General features: G+C 45.7%; 5 protein-coding genes across 5 annotated transcripts; 4 read left to right on the top strand and 1 right to left on the bottom strand.

Annotated features, from left to right (window-relative positions):
- Positions 1-207: 207 nt before the first annotated feature.
- On the bottom strand, positions 208-1,730 carry EDB91DRAFT_1079509 (uncharacterized protein; the record flags this gene model as incomplete). The annotated part of the gene is made up of 5 exons (XM_041315139.1): positions 208-531; positions 588-902; positions 955-1,296; positions 1,372-1,629; positions 1,722-1,730. The coding sequence occupies 5 exons, from the start codon at positions 1,728-1,730 to the stop codon at positions 208-210; spliced, it is 1,248 nt and encodes a 415-aa protein (XP_041180339.1).
- A 212-nt stretch (positions 1,731-1,942) lies between these two features.
- Positions 1,943-4,904, top strand: EDB91DRAFT_1235787 (uncharacterized protein; the record flags this gene model as incomplete). Its single annotated transcript, XM_041321364.1, has 10 exons — positions 1,943-2,128; positions 2,389-2,590; positions 2,648-2,876; positions 2,928-3,057; positions 3,114-3,289; positions 3,371-3,467; positions 3,520-3,600; positions 3,625-3,976; positions 4,240-4,455; positions 4,477-4,904. The coding sequence occupies 10 exons, from the start codon at positions 1,943-1,945 to the stop codon at positions 4,902-4,904; spliced, it is 2,097 nt and encodes a 698-aa protein (XP_041180338.1).
- A 3,271-nt stretch (positions 4,905-8,175) lies between these two features.
- On the top strand, positions 8,176-9,486 carry EDB91DRAFT_1048453 (uncharacterized protein; the record flags this gene model as incomplete). The annotated part of the gene is made up of 2 exons (XM_041313404.1): positions 8,176-9,045; positions 9,124-9,486. Coding segments are annotated over 2 exons (1,233 nt in total), but the record flags the coding sequence as incomplete, so codon positions are not given.
- Positions 9,487-9,937: 451 nt separating this feature from the next.
- Positions 9,938-10,339, top strand: EDB91DRAFT_1048430 (uncharacterized protein; the record flags this gene model as incomplete). Its single annotated transcript, XM_041313401.1, has 1 exon — positions 9,938-10,339. A coding segment is annotated over one exon (402 nt), but the record flags the coding sequence as incomplete, so codon positions are not given.
- Positions 10,340-16,853: 6,514 nt separating this feature from the next.
- EDB91DRAFT_1008998 (uncharacterized protein) lies at positions 16,854-17,149 on the top strand (the record flags this gene model as incomplete). Its single annotated transcript, XM_041312378.1, has 2 exons — positions 16,854-16,938; positions 16,986-17,149. Coding segments are annotated over 2 exons (249 nt in total), but the record flags the coding sequence as incomplete, so codon positions are not given.
- Positions 17,150-19,504: the final 2,355 nt, after the last annotated feature.

Here is a 19,504-nt window from a genome sequence, read left to right as displayed (position 1 = left end):
AAAGGCACATAAATGACAGAGAAAGTCATTAAAAGCTGCATGAAAGGAGGAAAATGTGGTAGAAAAAAGAAAATGATGGTGCAAACCACAATGTAAAAGAGCAAAAGGTACAGATAATACGAGGGGGGGAGAAATTTGCCCTGATTAAATCTGAAAGAAAAATAAAGGATTTAGTAGGATGCGGCTAGGATAAATCTCGAGTGCAAATTACCAGACATCTTCACGGTCATCCATTTCGTTGTCTGAGTCGATGCTGGCACCAGGCTTCTTCAGGTGCTTGTATGCCATGGATGCCATCAGGCGTGTTGCTTCCAGGCCCTTCTTTTTTGCTGCCCGAACAAATGCGGCAGTTTTCATCCCCCATTTAATGACTGAGAATGCATGCTCTGTTCCCATCTCCTTGCCAGTAGCCTTGTTGAGTGTCTTTGGTGTCTTGAAACGAGTCTTCCGTGCTGTGGTTGGCATGTTTGCGTCCTTCAAATTTTCGATGCTGACAGCATTGTCGCTGAGTAGAGAAAATGCACGTTCGAGCTGGAAAACAAATATCAGCCCATCCCGGTCAAAACAGGCATGAGAAATTGACGCACCGAGACAGCACATAATCCAAGAGCTCCAACAAAGCCACCCTGAGCTAGATTATCAGTATTGAGAGTGGGAACATCAGCGTGCCCAAGCATGCGAGAGAGATGGGCAGTAGTGAGAAGCTCCAGAATGAAGGCTGAATGGAAGGTTTCATCTTTATTAATTTTGTCAGGATTCGGGTACAGGAACGCATATTGTCGAAGGAAGAGGGTTGAGAGCTCCTTTGCAGAGGTATCTCTGTTTGAGGTGCAAAAAGCAACGACGATGGCAAACGCAGTAGATCCGAAATTGCTGCACCATTCACTGACGTGTTGGGTGACCTAAAAACATGAAATTAATTATATTATTCAATAAAACAAAACACAGACTTACAACACCGAAAACTGAACCAGACGTCACAACCTGGTACTTGATGCTTGGATAGACAACCTTGAATATTTCACGGCATGCATGAAGAAGGTTCTTGTCAGGGATTGTCCAAGGCTCTTCTTGCGCACCCAGCCAGAGAAAAATGGTCGGTACAAAAATGCGACCCCACTTGGTGTCTTCATGGCAAGCAGGAGGAAGGTCAGTGTTCAGATATGTTGAGCATGCCTTCAACACAGATTCCACCCAGATGCCGTCGCTCTTTAGCACCATGGTTGCTGTCTGCTCCTTCTCGGCTTTTACTTTCTTCGAAGGGGGGGCCTTGCTAGATGTGGTAGCGACTGATGTCTACCTCAAAATTAGCAGTGAAAACATGAGACAGGGGGGAAATACCGAAGTTGTGGTGCGTGGAGCTTTTTCTACCTTCACTTTGGCTTTGACTGGCTGCTTCATGACCACTGCCTCAAATTCATCAACATCCATAATCTCTGAGTCCTTGTCGCTGTCGAGTGCTTCAATAACGTCCACTGGCGACATCAAGTCATCACTACAATCAGAGAATTCAGGGACATTGTCATGGAGAGTCTTCCTCTTGGTCCCAGAGGCGGCTCTATCTTGCCTTTGAGCTAGAGGCGGCGGCACCAGGTCAGGATCCATTTCCTCTGTAAGTGCAATAATGGACTTGGAAGATGTCAGTACAAGGAGTGTGTTCAACCGCTGACACACCTTCATGGGTACTTTCCCTTTCGTAGCTAGCACAACCTCATGCTCACTTGAGTCATCAAGGTCCTTGTCTCCGAATGCTCCAACTAGGGCCGAGTCATCCTCACAAACAGCTGGAAGCTTAGTAGATGGCTGATTCAGGTGAGAATTTAAAGAAGTGGTGGCACTTGATGCAGATTTTTGAGACCTCGATAAAATGGTGGAAGGTGGAGGCTGGGCACTTGTGAATGAATCAGACTGAGAAGCAGTTGAGCTGGCCAGCTTCTGTGGAATGGTTGTCCTCCAGTTCTGGATATGGCCACCCAGACTTGACTTCGCTCTTGTTTTCCATGAATTGACAAAGAATAGCGTAGATTCAGTGAGCATCAACATTCAGCCCTATCGCAAATATTCTACCAATGGAGATGAGCGTCAGTTTCGGGATTTCATGTCTGCTGATTGGGCTTGGGACCAGGCAGTAAGTGCTTCATTTTGATTGCGCTAGACTACCAAAACTCTCTGTTCTTCCCTCCCCCTTCTTTTCACTCCGCTAGACTACCAGAATTCTCCCTTTTTACCCCTTGTTCCTTCATTTATTAGGGCACCAGACTACCAAAACTCTCTATTCTTCCCTCCCCCTTCTTTTCACTGTGCTAGACTACCAGAATTCTCCATTTTTACCCCTTCATCTTCCGCATTGAACATTTATTCAAGACTATCTAACTTCGCCTATTACAGGACATCATTACTGGAGACCCAGAGACACTTGGCTTGATGTTCGTGCCCATCATCCTCAGCAGTGATAAAACGACGGTTTCAGTTGCCACCGGAAATAATGAATATTATCCACTCTATTTATCCATAGGAAATGTACACAACAATGTTCGATGTGCATATCAAGATGCAGTAGCTATCATTGGGTTCCTTGCAATTCCCAAAAGTAAGGGTTTTATATCTGATCTATTGCGACGTGCTAACACACAGTTCAACTATCTAGCAACGAAGGAGTATGCTGAAGATTCGAAGTTTCGTGCATTCAGATGCCAGTTGTTTCATTCATCGCTCTCCCGCATACTCGAAACCCTTAGGCCAGGGATGACAAAGCCAGAAGTTGCGAAGTTCAGAGATGGGCATTTTCAGCGGGTGATTTATGGCTTGGGGCCTTACATAGCGGATTACAAGGAGCAAGTGCTCCTTGCGTGTATAGTGAGTCGCTGGTGTCCGAGGTAAGTTTCATTTTGCGTCATTTTCAGGCACCGGGACTAAGTTGATTCTAGATGCTGTGGACATCATAAAGACCTTGACGCAGATGCACTCCTTCGATGCCGTGACCACACTGAAGCCCTCGTCGACACTGGCACGTATACACAGCTCTGGTTTGAGTTTGGAATAATCAGCAATCTCGTTGTAAGTCTTTCGTTTCCACCTGTCGGGCAGGCTTCACTAACTTTCACATACTTTAGCCATTCACAAACAACTTCCCACGAGCTGACATTTACCACCTGATTGCCCCCGACCTTTTGCATCAAGTTATTAAGGGTGCCTTCAAGGACCATCTCGTGGCCTGGGTGGAGTTATATATCATGAAGATGCATGGAAAACGCGACAGCCTCCGCATCTTAGATGACATTGACCACAGGTGGGTCATTTACATTTCGCTTCTGGTGCTGTGCCGCTGCACTCGAATCAGACTCCTTGACTAACTTCCCTCTCACTTAAGAATAGCGGCTGTTGCCTCATTTGCAGGCCTGCGCCGCTTCCCGCAAGGGCGGGGCTTCAAGCAGTGGACAGGGGACGACTCGAAAGCCCTCATGAAGGTAAAAAATCCTTTTTTTTAATTCATTTCACTGAGACATTGTTTTTACTCAGGTTTACTTGGCTGCAATCGAGGGCCATGTACCACAGGATATTGTTCGTGCGTTCCGCGCATTTCTAGAATTTTGCTACCTTGTACGCTGAAATACCATCACCGAGAGCACTCTGGAGGAGATTAAAGATGCCCTCTCCCGTTATCATCACTACCGCACAATTTTTACAGAGTCTGGCACAATTCCCACCTTCTCATTACCATGCCAACATTCCCTTGTCCACTACGCCTATCTTATTCAGCGATTCGGTGCTCCCAACGGACTCTGCTCGTCTATCACCGAGAGCAAACATATTAAGGCCATCAAAGAGCCATGGAGGCGTTCAAGCAAATACAAAGCACTTGGTCAAATGTTAGTTACTAATCAGCGTCTCGATAAGCTGGCTGCTGCGCGTGTTGACTTCACCAATCGCGGGATGTTGGACAATACTTGTCTTGCAGCAGAACTCGAAGCTCTTGGTAAGTTTTAAAATCAATTACTATTATTGTCCATGCCACTAATTGACAATGACAGGCCTTGCAGACACAGATAGCAACAACAACCCCAATGTCCAAGTCCATCCCTTGCCCGGTAGTGTTGCCGATGAGGCACCGGTAGCAGTAGACCATGGACTAACCATTTTACAAGCGCACACATGGCTAGCACAGACAGTTCGTGAGTAGCATTTACACACGTCTATCTTCCTGAGTGTGCTCTAGTACTAAAGCTTTGTGTGATGCAGAAAGAAAATGCGCTTGCGATGTATTGGCGCTAGCCGAAGAATTGGAACTTCCCCGTTTTCCTGATTTGATTCGCTGGTTTCTTTTTGAGCAGATGCACAGGCCAGACGATGACCAAGATCCAGTGGAAATTCCCCTCACTGGCTGTCCTAGGTTTGCAGGGAAAATCTCCGTCTTTAACTCTGCATCTTCAAGGTTCTACGCACCAAGCGACATTAGTGGAACCGGAGGCATGTGAGTCGAACATATCTGTGTGTGCCCTTTGTGGCGGAACGAAGCTCCACGCAACGACTGCATTTTCGTCAACATGGGATCCAGTACAGAAGGCATCCGAGGACTCGAAGTCGCAAGGGTCCGCGCCATCTTTTCATTCAAATATAGTGGTGAAATTTTTCCATGCGCCATCGTGCGCTGGTTTGACGTCATTGGAGACTCACCTGATGAAGATACTGGGATGTGGATGGTTCATCCAGCATACAGTGCTAACCGCACACCTTTACATAGTATCATACACGTGGACATGATCTACCGTGCTGCTCACCTCATCCCCATCTACGGCAGGCGTTTTCTTCCTCCAAACGTCAATCTACATGTTTCTTATGACTCTTTTCGGGCTTACGATGTCAACAAATTTGTTGACCATCATGCGTTTGAAATTGCTTCATAATCTGTTCGAGTTATACTACCTACTGCATGTTAATTACCATTTGTATGACTTGAATCTGATTTTTTGGCTTTTCCGTCTTTTTTGCGTTTTGACACTTTGCACGACTCAAGGACAATTTGATTTTTATGACTTGTGGTGTCTTTCAGTCAAATTGCAAACTTCATTCAAATTACAACTGCGATTAACTGTGATTAAGAGGCACAAAGCCAAAAAAGAAATATGTGATTTTGCTGATGTGAGGTCAGGGATGGATTGCAAGGAAGCCGATTGCTGGATGTAGCCAAGGTAAGGACTGATGAGGGAAGGGATCACTTCTTCAGACCATCTCCGCCATTGTCTTTGCTTCTTCTGTAGGCCAGAGAGACACTGGCATGGAAGGTCAATTGGACCATCCAGCATATACAGCGAGTCACTGAAGAGAAGCTCGTTGTCGATGAAAGGATCGATATCCAGGGGATCAGCACCAATAGGGGGGTGTGGGTTGTTTTTATCATGAATAAGTGAAGATACAATGTTCTGGGTGAAACACTGCCAGCCAGGTAAAACAAGAAGAGGAGGCGCAGGCCTGTGAGCAGCCTGAGGAACTCAGTGTGTCTGAACCATCCACGGTTCACAAATGATAGGAGTTGGCTGCGAGTTGGTAGGAGTAATAGGTGATGGGTGATCAGGGCGCGGATGGGACCATTTTGAAGGGACTGAGGAATCAGCATCACAGGATCGTTTGGGACGCCACACAGCATAAGACGCGTAGTCTCGATGTCTAAGTGTCTTAGGACGCGAAGTCACTGAAGTCAACACGTAGTCAGACTGACAAGGGTACGGTAGATGTGAATGCTATCATCAGATGAAGATGAGAGAACGATAAGAAAAACAACAGGAAAAGAAGCAGAACAGCGCTGGGTAGAAGTGGGAAAGAGATAGTGCCATGACCTTGAAGTTCTATGCGGTATGGAAAACCGGATTTGGCAAGATTATGTAAATAGGGTACATGAAAATAATTAGACCAAGAAATGAAATTATGCCGAAATTAACGATGCTGACGTGTTAAATGTTGCATAACATCTCAAAGACCCTTGGGCTGAATAATAAGACCGGGGTTAATTGTGAGCGGTGCCAGAAGAAAAAATAACTCACCCATTTGAGGATGGGTAGCATAGGCCTTGTTTCAGGAAAGGTAAATGGTACTCCCAACAGAATTTTCAATTCCACCTGTCCAATAACAAGGGAGCAGTGCGGGCGACTTTCTAGATGCGAAGTCCAGGAGATAGCTTTATCTTCCTAACCAAGACATTCACTACTTCTCCATTCTTGGGTGGATCGTGGGGTGACCGTCTCGCGCTTCATTGAGAATAAAAAAACAACTGTCCCATGTATACTCAGTCCAAGGCATACTGAGAAATGAAAGAGGAACATACCTCGAACTTGAGGTTGACTATGGATGGCATGGACCCTGGGCGAATGTCCTGGGAGAGACAGCGAGGCTTGACAGTGGGCTCATCTACATCAAGGGAGTATGAGTATGCGGGTGATTAAATGGAGAGATGTGGAATGAAACAGTTACACACACATTTGCTACCCTGAAGACAGGAATTAGCGGAGGAGAAATAGAAGAGAAACCCACCTTGAACTTGAGGTTGACTATGGATGGCATGGACGCTGGCAAAGACAGGAATTAGCAGAGGGAAGAGATAAACGAGAAACATACCTTGAACTTGAGGTTGACTATGGATGGCATGGACACTGGGAAAGACAGGAATTAGCGGAGAGAAGAGATAAACGAGATACATACCTTAAACTTGAGGTTGACTATGGATGGCATGGACCCTGGGTAGATGTCCAGGGAGAGACAGCAAGGCTTGACAGCGGGCGCATCTACATCAAGGGAGTATGAGTATGCAGATGATTGAATAGAGAGATGAAGAAGGAAACGGTTATGCACACATTGCAGGCTTCCCTCGTCATCCTTCCTCGTTGCAATCTATGAGTTAACTGTAAGCTCCATCAGATGTATGAAATGAAATACTCACCGATGTTCGCTCACCATCATTTGAAGATAGCGTATAAATTATTCGTGTAGATCACAATTAGATAGTGATGACAGCGGAAGAGATAACTCACTCATTGTAAAGAGAGTAAGCCTGGTGGAGAAGGCAAGTAATACTCCCAAGAGAGTCTTCAACCCCACTGGCGCAACAACGAGAGAGCAGCTGAGGCGACTCTCAAGACACAAAGTCTAGGAGAATGATGCTTTCAGCAACGTGGAGTCAACTGATTGCAACGTGAATGGCACAAAGCCAATTCGAAGCGTCCAGGTACGAAGTCGGAGGCGGCAAGAGCTTGAAGCATTGGGGAGAAATCCATCATGCAGAGACCATGAAAGGAGATAGAGATGAAGCGGGGAGCTGGAGTGAAGGTGAAGGTTGAAGTTGAAGATTGGACGATATCGATAAAGGAAAGGAATAAACAAACAAAGTAATTTCAAAGCACAACGCAATGACTAAGTCATTGCAAACACGAAGCAATAAAGATATGATTAACCAAATCTGGCACTGAGAAGATCTGACTTGCGCTGGGAATTCCCAAGAATTCCCAAGAATTCCCAGCACTGCTTGCACATCCTTTCTTTTCACCTTCATCGCTCGTCATCTTGCTCATCCTTCATCTCCAAACTCCCACCTGGACCGAACTGGCTTCGTGCCGTTCACTTCGTGGTGAGTTGACTTCATGTCACTGAAAACATTCTCCTAGACTTCGCGTCTTGAGAGTCGCCCCGGCTGCTCTCTCATTGTTGCGCCAGTGGGGTTGAAGACTCTCTTGGGAGTATCATTTGCCTCTCTTGCACCACTCGTACTCACTATCTGCCTTGCGATTCAAATCATCTGTACAAGGTCCGTATATCTTTACTTTTCTACACTTTCTTTGTGCTTACTATCCGTCTTACGGTTTCTCAAAGCTTCTTTGCAAGGTACGCGTTTGCTTTAATTGGTTTTAACGCTTATGGTGTTTGCAGGCTCACAAACTTCCTTGGGACTACTCTACCTTTCTACTGCTACTTACCTTATGATCATACACACCGTCTCTCGTCCGTCTTTATAGTACATGTTTATTTGAATTGATTTCAATGCTAAAGCACTTGCAGCACCAGATTTAATAACCATGCCTACCGCTCGGGATAAATTCACTCCCTACACGTGTGCAGATCGTCAGTTTATCATTCCTACGCGATCTTCTACCTTCTCACAACAGATTTATAGCGACTATCACTTCCTTGGATGCAAGAGCCATTGGTTATCAATATCCGCTTGTAATCACTACTCCAAATATGGATTGGGTACCAGAACTGCAGAATGATAATTTAGATGAACTGAAGGCTCGAGCTGATGGACATTTTGGAGTGGTTGATTGCTTCCAATGGCTGCAAATGTTTTGTAAGGAGTTCGAGTATGCTGTCTGCATCCCTCGCAAGGACACCTCGCCCTTCAGCCTTCAATCCGCATGGTACACTCCCACTACAGCAGATTTCGTCATTCAACCTGGGACTGCATTTGCTGTCGGTACCTTACACTCCTATATCATCAATGGTATCGATAACTTACTTACAATTGCCCGCAAGTGGGTTGAAGCATGGAAGGCGAACCGGGCAGGCAAGAACAACATAGTTAGCAGCATGCTCTTATCCCTCAAGCACGACATCAATATTCTCCGCAGACATCCCCTAACGTACCATGACATCATCGTCTTCGTTGCTCAAGCGCAACGTTCATTCCTCGACATAATAGCTTTCATGGATTATGTTGAGATCATTCAACCTCGTCTCACCACATCATCTTGGTCGTCTTGGTTGTCTTGGTCTACCCTTCCTGGGGACCCAAAGTGGATGGGTTGTTTCACTGACAATTCAAAGACATGCGATACCTTCCTCGACGCGGGCGTGCCTGTGTGGCTTGTTCGCGTGGAGGCATATATTCCTCGCGACATGAACATCATCAAACCGGTCAAACTCACGTTCCCAGACGACATCACTAAGAGTATATTCTCTGAACCTGGGAAAGTTGTGCAGCCATTCCCCCTCCTGTACCATGGCCATGGTGGCTTCAACCGTCACTTTCATACCCGTCGGGCCTATACTGGCACTTTTGGCGTGAACCCGTTGTCTCCGGCATTGCCTCAGAACCCGGCCAGCGGTAAAGTTCCCTCTCAGGGACAGCAAAATAAGAAGGCGCGAAAGATTGCTTCGTCTCAATTGATGAAAACGAGTACGTGTATAACTATTGTAATTAAAACTAGAACCTTACCACTTCCTTTAGAAGATTCCAAAACTAATGACGCTCAACGTAACCGGGACAAGTGGGAGGATCTCCGCTGTCCAGAAAACCCCAAAAGCATCGGGTTCTGGAATCTCGCCTTCCAGAAAGCTGACAAGGACAAAGGCCACGTCAAAGAGGGCCTCGTTGACCAAGGGTATCGGTTCCCTGAGCCAGTGCTTCTCATTACACCCACTTCGCCAGAGCAAAAGAAATTATTTGTTGCGAACTGGCTTGCTGCACGACCACTGTGGATTAGCCGTGTCGATCATAACTAGGGCTATCAGTAACTGTACAGTTCTAAAAAAACACTTGCCGGCGGCGGCATTCCTTATTTGGAAGCCAGGGCCTGAGCCTCGGGCCTGGGCTTTTCAGAATCCCAGGCCAGGCCCAAAGCCCTATCAGGCCACTACCATAGGCCTGGCTTTGGCCTGGCCTACGAGGGCCTATGAGCCAGGGCCTGGAGGCCTGAGGCCAGGCCTGGCACATCACTAATCATAACCCTCCAGAGAAATTTCCCCCGCCACAGCTTTGGTGTGACTTTCTCAACAGTAGCCCTTCTGGCGAGTCCTCGGCAACAGCTTCATTGTTGTCCGCAGGTCCCACTGCTGCAGCTAAGCAGAAGCAAGCAGCCCAACAAATATTCGGTGAAGATTTGCTGGACACTGACGGGAGCACATGGGCCATTCAGGCTACCCTAGTGTGGCGCAATGAGACCATATCTGTCGCATCCTCTGGGAGCTTTACGAGCTCAACTTTTGTCATGGACTTCAAGCTCTCAATCGAGTCATGGCGCGTGCATCGTGGGAGGACTCACCGCTTGCCTGTCATGATCTTCTTTATAGCATTTTCCCTGGAGAGGGTGGTTTTGCATCTCCTATACCTGAGGGGGATAGGGGTGGGCTGTGGAGTTGTGAGATCAGAGACATCTTCCCCTACGTTGACAGCTTCCGCAACGTGTTGTCCAGCTGGGAGAATGCCCCACCATGCCTCAGTGCATCCCTGGACGCAAGTACGTTCAATGCTACTACATACTTCGAGGTGATGCAACCTGCATGCAACTTTTACGTGCAATGTTTCTTCGACCACTTCAGAAGGCCCCCCATCGTTCTGCATCATTTTCCTGCGTGATTTTGTTTGTGTCTTGTTCAGCGATGTTGCTGTAAGCCTGTCTATCCTTCATTCTATAGCATTGAACTGATACACAAATGATCCAGTTCTCCAATCATGCCGTGTCTTCAACAGACACATTTCTTTCATATGTCATCCGACCCAGGCCCTTAGTGCCGAGCATGTGTATTAGTTAGTGCACGTAATTCATTAACTGTTGTTCAGACAAGGCTATATAACTTTCGTTTTGGCTGACCTGAGTACGGTGACAACGCGACCCGTTTTTCCATTTCCTAGTATTGACAGGCCTCAATCCCTCAGCCCAGACCAGTTTCCAACCCAGTTTCTAATTCACTTGCATGCTTGGCCCTCGGTCGAACCAGTGAAGTTTAACCCAGTCAAAACCTTCCAGAACAATGGTAAATCATCTGGGGCACATAAAAAGTGCAGTCTTTACTTACGCCAGGTAAAATTTCCCTCTCTTCCTCCCTCCACCGCCGTCCCATTCATCTTGTGAAGCACTCTCATCGCCCTTATATCTTGCTGTGTCTTTGTTTTTTACTCTCAAGTCTGACTACGTCTCGACTACGTTCACCTCCTGTGACTTCGCGTCCTGGAATGCTTGGGCCTTCAGACTACGAGTCTTGCCATGCAATTTTTGAAAATGCCAGCCAAAGTCGGCCCTCCTCGTGGCGCAAAAAGTAATCATAAATTTATTAAGTCTAAGGCATGTGTTCTATTTACAATTGAAGAAGATTCCTAACTCTTACTTGCTTCAGCTGCCAGCGCACCTGCATGTCCCTGAAAATGGAGGCCATGAACAAAGCGCTAATGACAAGGATTCTGGCGTATTCGCAGTAAGCACAATGTGGTTGAATTTTGGTGCGACTCACAGATAGGATCATCCAGGATGATACCACCGTTGTTGACTCGCCTTCAGAGCTGCCTACCATCAAGCAGGTCGCCAATGTTGATACCAATGCCATCCCTGATGACAAAGAGGTGGAGTCAGGTATTGTCTTCATTTTTTTTTGGCGGACTTTACTGAAGAGGTTCAGCAGAGCATCAAGGCATTGATGATCTCTTGGGTGGTGCGTTAGAAATGTGTTATTGTACTATGGGACTCTAACGTCATACTGCAGAGGTGTCACCTGAAGACAGCGACTATGGCGACCAGGCTGAGTCCAGCTCCGATGATGGTGACGTCGACGGTGATGCCAATCAATTGCCTACTCCTACACGTCCTCTGGCCCAAAGGTCCAAGGGCAAAGGCAAGGAACTAACCACACCTCATCAGGAAAAACTATATCTCTATATAGAGGACCATCCTCTATATAGCCCCGATAGCACACCACAGCTCTATACAGTCTATGGCAAGCTATCACAGCACTATAGACCAGTATAGACATCATGAAAGTCTATATATTACCATAAAGTTTGGTAAGTGTATTTAGAAGTAAAACATTTCAACAACTATAGACCCCAGTAGACTGTGGGAACTTTTTTCGATGAAAACCAAAGTTGTAGTCCTTGTCTAGGGAAGTCTATCCATAGTCTTATGACTTCAATAGGTTAAGATCCTAGTGAGTTATAAGGAAAATACTCGAAATTGAAGGGTTCAAGAAAGCAACTTGACCATGGGAACTTTTTTTGATTAAATCAAAGTTGTAGTCCTTGTCAAGGGAAGTCTATCCATAGTCTAATGACTTCAATAGGTCAAGATCTTAGTGAGTTATAAGGAAAATACTTGGAATTGAAGGGTTCAAAAGTGTTAAGGTACACCTTATTTATGTAAGCAAAAATGCGAAAATTCACCTTATGTGTATTCAAAATCCTAATGCTAACAGTCAATTTCATTGTCTTTTTCTTACTGTCATAATCCTAGTCCTATTAACCAAAAACTCGAAAATTCACCAAGTCTTGTGTTGTGGCTTTATTTGGCACTGCTTATGTAAGCAAAAATGCGGTCAACCAACAAGTCTTTTCCCATTCTTTCCTTCCCCCCCCACTGCCCCCTCATTAGATTATCTTCCATATTTTTCTTACAATTTTCGAGTTTTTGCCTCTCTTCTCTTCTTCTTGCTTCTCTATCCTTCTCTTGGTGTTGATGTTGTTGGTGCTGGTACTGGTGCTGGTGCTTTGAACTCTGGTAAGTCTCCCTCCATAATTTTCGCATTTTTGACTATTTGACTAATCTTTTTTCTAACCCTCTCCTTCTAGCTCTCTTCCCTCCTGCTCCTCCTCCCCCCAACTATTTTCGCATTTTTGACCATTTGGCAAGTCTTTTCTCTGACTCTCACTTCCTCCTGTCTGATCCTCTCCTTCTAGCTCCCTTCCCTCCTCTTCCCTCAAGAATTTTCGCAATTTTCACTATTTGGTAAGTCTTTCTTTTTTTTGTATTCATCTTTCCTCTCTGATTCTTCCTTCTAGTTCTCTTGCCTCTTCCTCCTGTAATTTTCGCATTTTTGCCTGTTTTGTAGTTATTAGTTTACATGTATTGTAGTAGTTGAAATATAATTTGGAATTTTCGCTTTTTTATTTTTTAATTTTGAGAACACTATCATGGCAACAAACAGCTATTAAGAGAAATTTTTGCTTTGTGTTTTGAGCTATAATAGCTACAATAGTTGTGGTATGTTCCACCCAGCTATAGCAACTTTAATAGAGCTATATAGCACTATACACTGGTGTAGTAAGCCTGCACAATTGGGCACTTGGCTATACGAGCTATAGGGCTATGGAGTCTGTATAGCAGTCTATAGCGCTATGGGTGGCTATATAGCCTTACCACATTTTCCTGATGCTCCACATGATGAAGACACAGATGATGCCCACCAGGATCCACAAGACCCTGATGCCAACAATCCCCTTGCGCCTGGCCGGCTCCCGGCGGAAGCAATGTGCAAGGCAATTGCCTTGGGCGAGCGAACGTTCAAAGAGGCAACCGAGATTGCCAAGGAGTATGAAAAATCACCTGGGGCCATTCTGATTGCGGCCAGGTTATCAGTGAAACCTACTTGAACCGAAAATCCTTGGAACATGTACCAAGCATGGTACAAGATCAAGCACCCCAAGTTGTCTGACGGTGAGTAGTGTCCAGTACCGATTGGATTTCTGACTGATGCAAATATTTGAGTATCTATGAAAGACTGGCAGGAGGAGCAGTACAACAGTTATGTTGAATGCTGCGACCAGACAGAAAATCCTCTACTGTGGAGAGAGATTTGCAAGAATTTTGATGAGTGCTGGACTAACGGAGGCAAGTCTCCAAGAGCAATTGGCCGGCGCATCATGGCCATGCACGATGCCTTCGCAAGTAGTGTAAGCCTGTTGGTTAAATATATTTTAATGGCATCTCTGAAGTTGATTCGCAGTGTCAAGCTTACTCACGACTTGAAGACGTCCATATAGGGGGATTTGTAATATACACTGGTACTAATGAAGAAGGTCGATGAGCCGCAGGGTTTTTTTCTGGATCGCAGCTTGTAAAGGACCTTGTCGATGAGAAGCAAGCTGATCTCACGAAAATTGTTGACTATATGACCACTGTCGTCAAGTAAGTATTCTCTGTCTACATTTACTAAGTTAATTCGTGTTCCAGGTACAAGCTCCTTGACGATACTGCTTCCCTGTCATCCTTCCCTGATATTGTGAGCCTGAAGTTCAGTACGGAGTTGTCTTGTGAGAAAGGGGAAGGATCACGCGATCGTAATCACCGTGTAGCGCTGTTGATGATGCTGGATAAGTTCGGTGAGTTGTGGTGATGAGACGTGCCATTGTGCTTACACTCTCTGTAGCACAAGTTGGTATTCAGCATGATGGGAAAAATATTCCATGGAAGACGATGCTCAATTCATTGTATCTACATCAAGTACAAGTCACTGACTGGCCTGTGGGTGTGCCTGCTGTTGGCCCCGACTTCATATTCAAGGACTTGAACACTGATGAGCTGAGGGCACTCGTCGTCCCCTACCTCAAGCGCTGCATGGGACGTGATTATCATGTAGAGCTCATTTGAGTTGAAGCCAAGGACCAGAAGAGAAAAAACAAAGGCATGTCGAGTGTGAAGATACCTGATGAAGAGTTGATGTTTGAGCCTTGGTCAGATGGTAAGACTGCCTGCATCATGGAATGTGGAATGAACTAATTGAAATTTTGCCAGAGTCCAAAGATATCTTCTCAAATGAAGATAGCAAGATGATCAAGATTCCACTTATCACTGACACTGAGGGTAACGTCCTTTGGACACTGATAGACTCGGTTACATTTGGGAAGAATTTACCTGATAGTATCATGCTACCTGAGGCTGCTACCCCAGAAGTCATCTCTCCTGAAGCACATTCTGACCTTCCGCCATCCTCACCACTGCACTGGTCCTCTTCTCCATCGCCTCAAACTCATTGCAGAGTTTCCTGTCAGGTCTCAAAACCACTTTGTGCCCGTGTGCCTACTAAAATCCGTCCTCATCAACTTACTGTTGTCCCACGCTCTTCGCACCCTACTGAAACATCATGTCATGAACCTGCAAGGTCACTTGCCACCCAACGTGACACACACCAATGCAATGTGGTGGCAAATCCACCTCTCTGGAAGCATAAATGGGATGGTGCAAGTGAAGGGGAGGATACTAGGAACATCAGACGGATGCAGGGCCGTACCATGCAGTACATTGTTTACCATTGTTTTTGCCCTACAACTCTAGTATTCACTACCATGGCTAGGCACAATCCTGGTGACCGTCACCATGTGCAGCATAATCCTATGTATCTCCCTTGTCGTCAGCGAAGTCCTTCACCATCCACTCGTCGATACAACTATCATTGTTCCCCACTCTGACCCCAGCATTTGTACACCCAAGAGTCTGCTGCTGTAGCTGGTCCATCACGACTTGATAGCAAGACTCGGGTTAGTCCGAACTCGGAGGAGGAGGACAATGATAATTATGGCTATGAGGATGATTGCAACAATGATTATCATTATTAATTCAAATTCCTTAGCAATCATTACTCCCAGCCCCATATAGTTGTCACTAATCATGTTATGTATTTACTGTCTTCCTGCATGAGAACTTGTCATTGTGTTATCAAATCTGAGTGTGATTAAGTTGCCGAAATTGTTGAAGGTGCAGAATAATTTTGGCTTCAATAATGTGTAGTGTTGGAATTCCCCCTTTGAGAATATATATGTGCTAAGAATTCCTACTTCGGAATATATGTGAGTTGGGGATCCTCACCATGACATTGAAGGCGAGCTGGGAATTCCCCCATAAGAATATATATGAGGTGGGAATTCCCACATGAGGATATATAGGCAGTGGGAATTCCCACCATGACATTAAATGTGAGCTGGGAATTCCTGTATGAGGATATATAGGAAATGGGAATTCCCACCATGACATTAAATGTGAGCTGGGAATTCCCGTATGAGGATATATAGGAGGTGGGAATTCCCACCATGACATTAAATGTGAGCTGGGAATTCCCATCATGACATTAAATGTGAGCTGGGAATTCCCATATGAGGATATATAGGAGGTGGGAATTCCCACCATAACATTGAATGGGAGCTGGGATTTCCTGCATGAGGATATATAGCAGATGGGAATTCCCACTTGAACAATATATGTGAGTTGGGATTTCCTGCATGAGGATATATAGCAGATGGGAATTCCCACTTGAACAATATATGTGAGTTGGGAATTCCTGCATGAGGATATATAGGAGGTGGGAATTCCCACCATGACATTATAATGGTTCCTACAAGATGCCTTTAGAGCTAGTTTGGAAACCTGATGCTGGTCAACATTTGCTTGTTGAAGTTGACGCAAGGTTCATCAGCATTGTTCCAAAATGTTGGAGCTTGAACCTTGCCTCCTTCCTAATTATTAATGGATAACTATCCTCATCTAAACCTGGAGCGGTGCAAGAGGCTTTCTAGTAGTTGGTCCTGAACCTGCAGTTGAGGATTTGTCACGAGTGCAGCTAGGCATTGATGATCCATGATGAGGAATATATCATACCCACTGATCACTGATTGAGGATATCAATAAGCAGAGGCCAAATTCAAGCTCCAATTAATCCAGATGATTCAGCCAAAACACAATTTCTCAAATGTTGGCCAGCATCGGGTTTCCACACTAGCTCTCAGTAATGGTTGCTATAATACCCCCAATCATGCCCAGTATTACCCCTGCTAATATGGTACAAAAATTGACCTGAAGGACCCCTGACACCACCCATGTCACAGGGAAATCCCATATAAAATATCACACAAGGATGTCCCAGATGGGCTGGGAAAAATAGAAACTTTGTCCCATGTAATATCTCCTACCTTTGCTCCAACATTAGCCTTTGCCCCACAATATAATGGGAAATCCCCAGCAAATCATACCTCTTAGGGTAATTCATGTATAGAGGAATATCAACCTAAGAGGTACCATTTTGGGGGTGACTGAAGTGGTTTTCCGTCAAGTCGTTATTATCTCACCTCCCGACTCTCGTGTTTCAGAGTCCCCGAAGTAGTTCCTTCTGCTTCTGGACGGAAGCCTGGGTCTCCAGCACGATTTGACATGGCCTTGGTGACTGATGGTGTCTGGGCATCAAGGTTGCGAAGTCTTGATGGTATGTAGTTGTCTTTTGCTAGACGATGCAAAGTGACTGATTTGAAGCTGTAGGAGTGCGAGTGGCGCAGGTCTGCGTGATATTCACTCTGCCTCGTCAGTTTGGTGCATACTCGCAACCCCTTGCCTATATAGAATGGTTCACACCTTTCAGAGAGGCAGACCAGTTTTCTGGCCTGCATCAAGTCTCTCGTTCGACTCGTCAGTTACGTCGGAATTCAGCAGTGGTACACATTGACAAACTCGTTCGGCTGTGTCACCTTGTTCCGAAGATGGGTCATAAGGTAGAGCATGGCTGGAAGAGCGCGAATGTCTATGAGCTGGCCAGTAATTTCTATTTCAATGAATTTATCAACCTCAATACATTTTGCGTTTCGAGCGCCATCACATAGATTGTCCGCTACTACATACAGCTACATGTACTATAGTTTGGTGTACCTCATTATATCATTTCCGTACCTCTCCGTACCTGCCGTTTCAGGTACTTCGGGTACGTCGAGCAACAGAGTTAAGCGGTTGCCTACCTGTCAATATGGTAGCTATGGAATGCTACATACTATTTGTGACCAGTGCTACGGCTATTTGGGTTTTTCCTGATGACTATGTACGCTCAACTTTATAGACTTGCAAAACCTTCTTCGATGCGGCCTCTCTCACATGTCTCTGCAACAACTGTTACGGGCCCACATTCGACGACGCAGATTGACAACTCATTGCTGCACATGTACAGGAGATAACCTCCGCCAGATTCAGAATCCTCTGGATGAGCCAGGGTCCAGATCTTGGAAAGAGAGTTGGGCGCGGTATCCAATAGATGCACAACTGGATCTCACAACAAGCTCTCATGAGAAGCCAAAGGAACGATATATCGATTGTCATGGGGTTCAGCGGTCAGCTTTAAATTTGCTCTATCAGGTTGACATGTTTCAAAAGTTACTGGATAAGTGTCCGCAATGCAATCATTACTAGTACATACACGATACAGTAAGTTCCCTCCAAATCTACAACCAAACCGCCCTAGTTAACATGGTCAGTGTTAGCGCTGACTCCGCTCTTGCTCTGTTCACTCCCACTTCCAATTCAAATGTGAGACCCCTACATGCATGTGTCAATGGCAAGTAGTCCGACCACACTCCTGTCTTCCTCACCTTCGCTCTTCTCAAACCCCATTCAAACGATATACCAATGTTAGGGTATGGCACGGGTATACCTGTGGGTCGGAAAGTCAACACCGTACCCGTAACCCTCAACACCATACCCCTACGGGTGATGTTACCCGTACTAACCCACAGGTATGGCAGTTTACCCATGGTGTGCATTTACTTGCAGGTACACATACTACAACTTCAAGAAATAGTACTACGTAGGTCTATCAGTACCCTCATACAACACCCTCACCATCTTGTTTCCTTTTCTTCAGAGACTTCACGATGTCAACAAGGTCCTCTGGCACTACAAGATCACAGCGTAGCCACGAACCAAGACAGAGGGATGCGCGGGTCGATAATGGAGACAAGCGGTTTTGAGTGAAGTGTAGAAGGTGCCGGCCTTGCGAAAACACTCGTTCGACTGCAGTTGAGGTAGCTATGGTGCACAGCGCGTAAGCTATGATGCCAGCGAGAGTGATGGCACTCAACTTACCAGGAATGCTCAGGTAATCAAGTACCATCCGGTGCAGATTTGGATATGTCTTTTGGTGGCACACCCACCACTGCAGTGGGTCTTTGGCATTCTCCACTGGTTGCCGCGGGTAGTCATCGAGTTCATCTACTACTAGAGACCACAATATAACACCGCGGAATAGCCTCGGAATTGCCTCGGAGATAGGGGACTACCCGTGAACATACCCATATACCGTACGGACGGGTACGGTGTGGCCGTGAGTAGCACATCTCTACACCATACCCGTACCCGTGACCCCTATACCTGCGGTGTGTACCCACACCTTTCAGTCTTATAGTACTGCAGAACCTGTTGATAGGACGTGTACATTGACCTGCAAAACCAGGTGTACAGGACACCGGCCGGCCCATGCACTGCCTGTATAGGCCGGCCATGCAGAACCTTGCAGGCCGATGCCTAAGACAGAACATGATATGTCTGCACTGCCTGTGTGGGCCGGCCATGCAGAACCTTGCTGGCCGATGCCTAAGACAGAACATGATATCTCTGCACTGCCTGTATAGGCCGGCCATGCAAAAACCTTGCAGGCCGATGCCTCAGACAGAAAATGATATCTCTGCACTCCCTGTATAGGCCAGTCATGCAGAACTCTTGCAGGCCAATGCCCCATAAGTAGAAAAGATATATTTTGCTGATGATGTAGGACTCCTGCAGGTTCATGCCTCATAAAGAGAATGATATTTCTATGCTACTTATATAGGTGAAACCAGCATATCAAAGTACAGTTGTCAATCAGTACTTGAGATGTGAAATTGAAAAATGAAGTACTGTGCTTTTACAACACCTTATACAAACTCAGTTGTATTTTTCCCAGCAAGTAGTATATGTCAAAATTGCATATCTGAAGTTTCAGAGAAAAATATAAAACTGTTCATGGACAACAC

Source organism: Suillus paluster (assembly GCF_016628075.1).
Source record: "Suillus paluster strain FC165 chromosome Unknown EDB91scaffold_10, whole genome shotgun sequence".
NCBI classification, from domain to species: Eukaryota; Fungi; Basidiomycota; class Agaricomycetes; order Boletales; family Suillaceae; genus Suillus; species Suillus paluster.
This window is presented reverse-complemented; position numbering and strand designations above follow the sequence as displayed.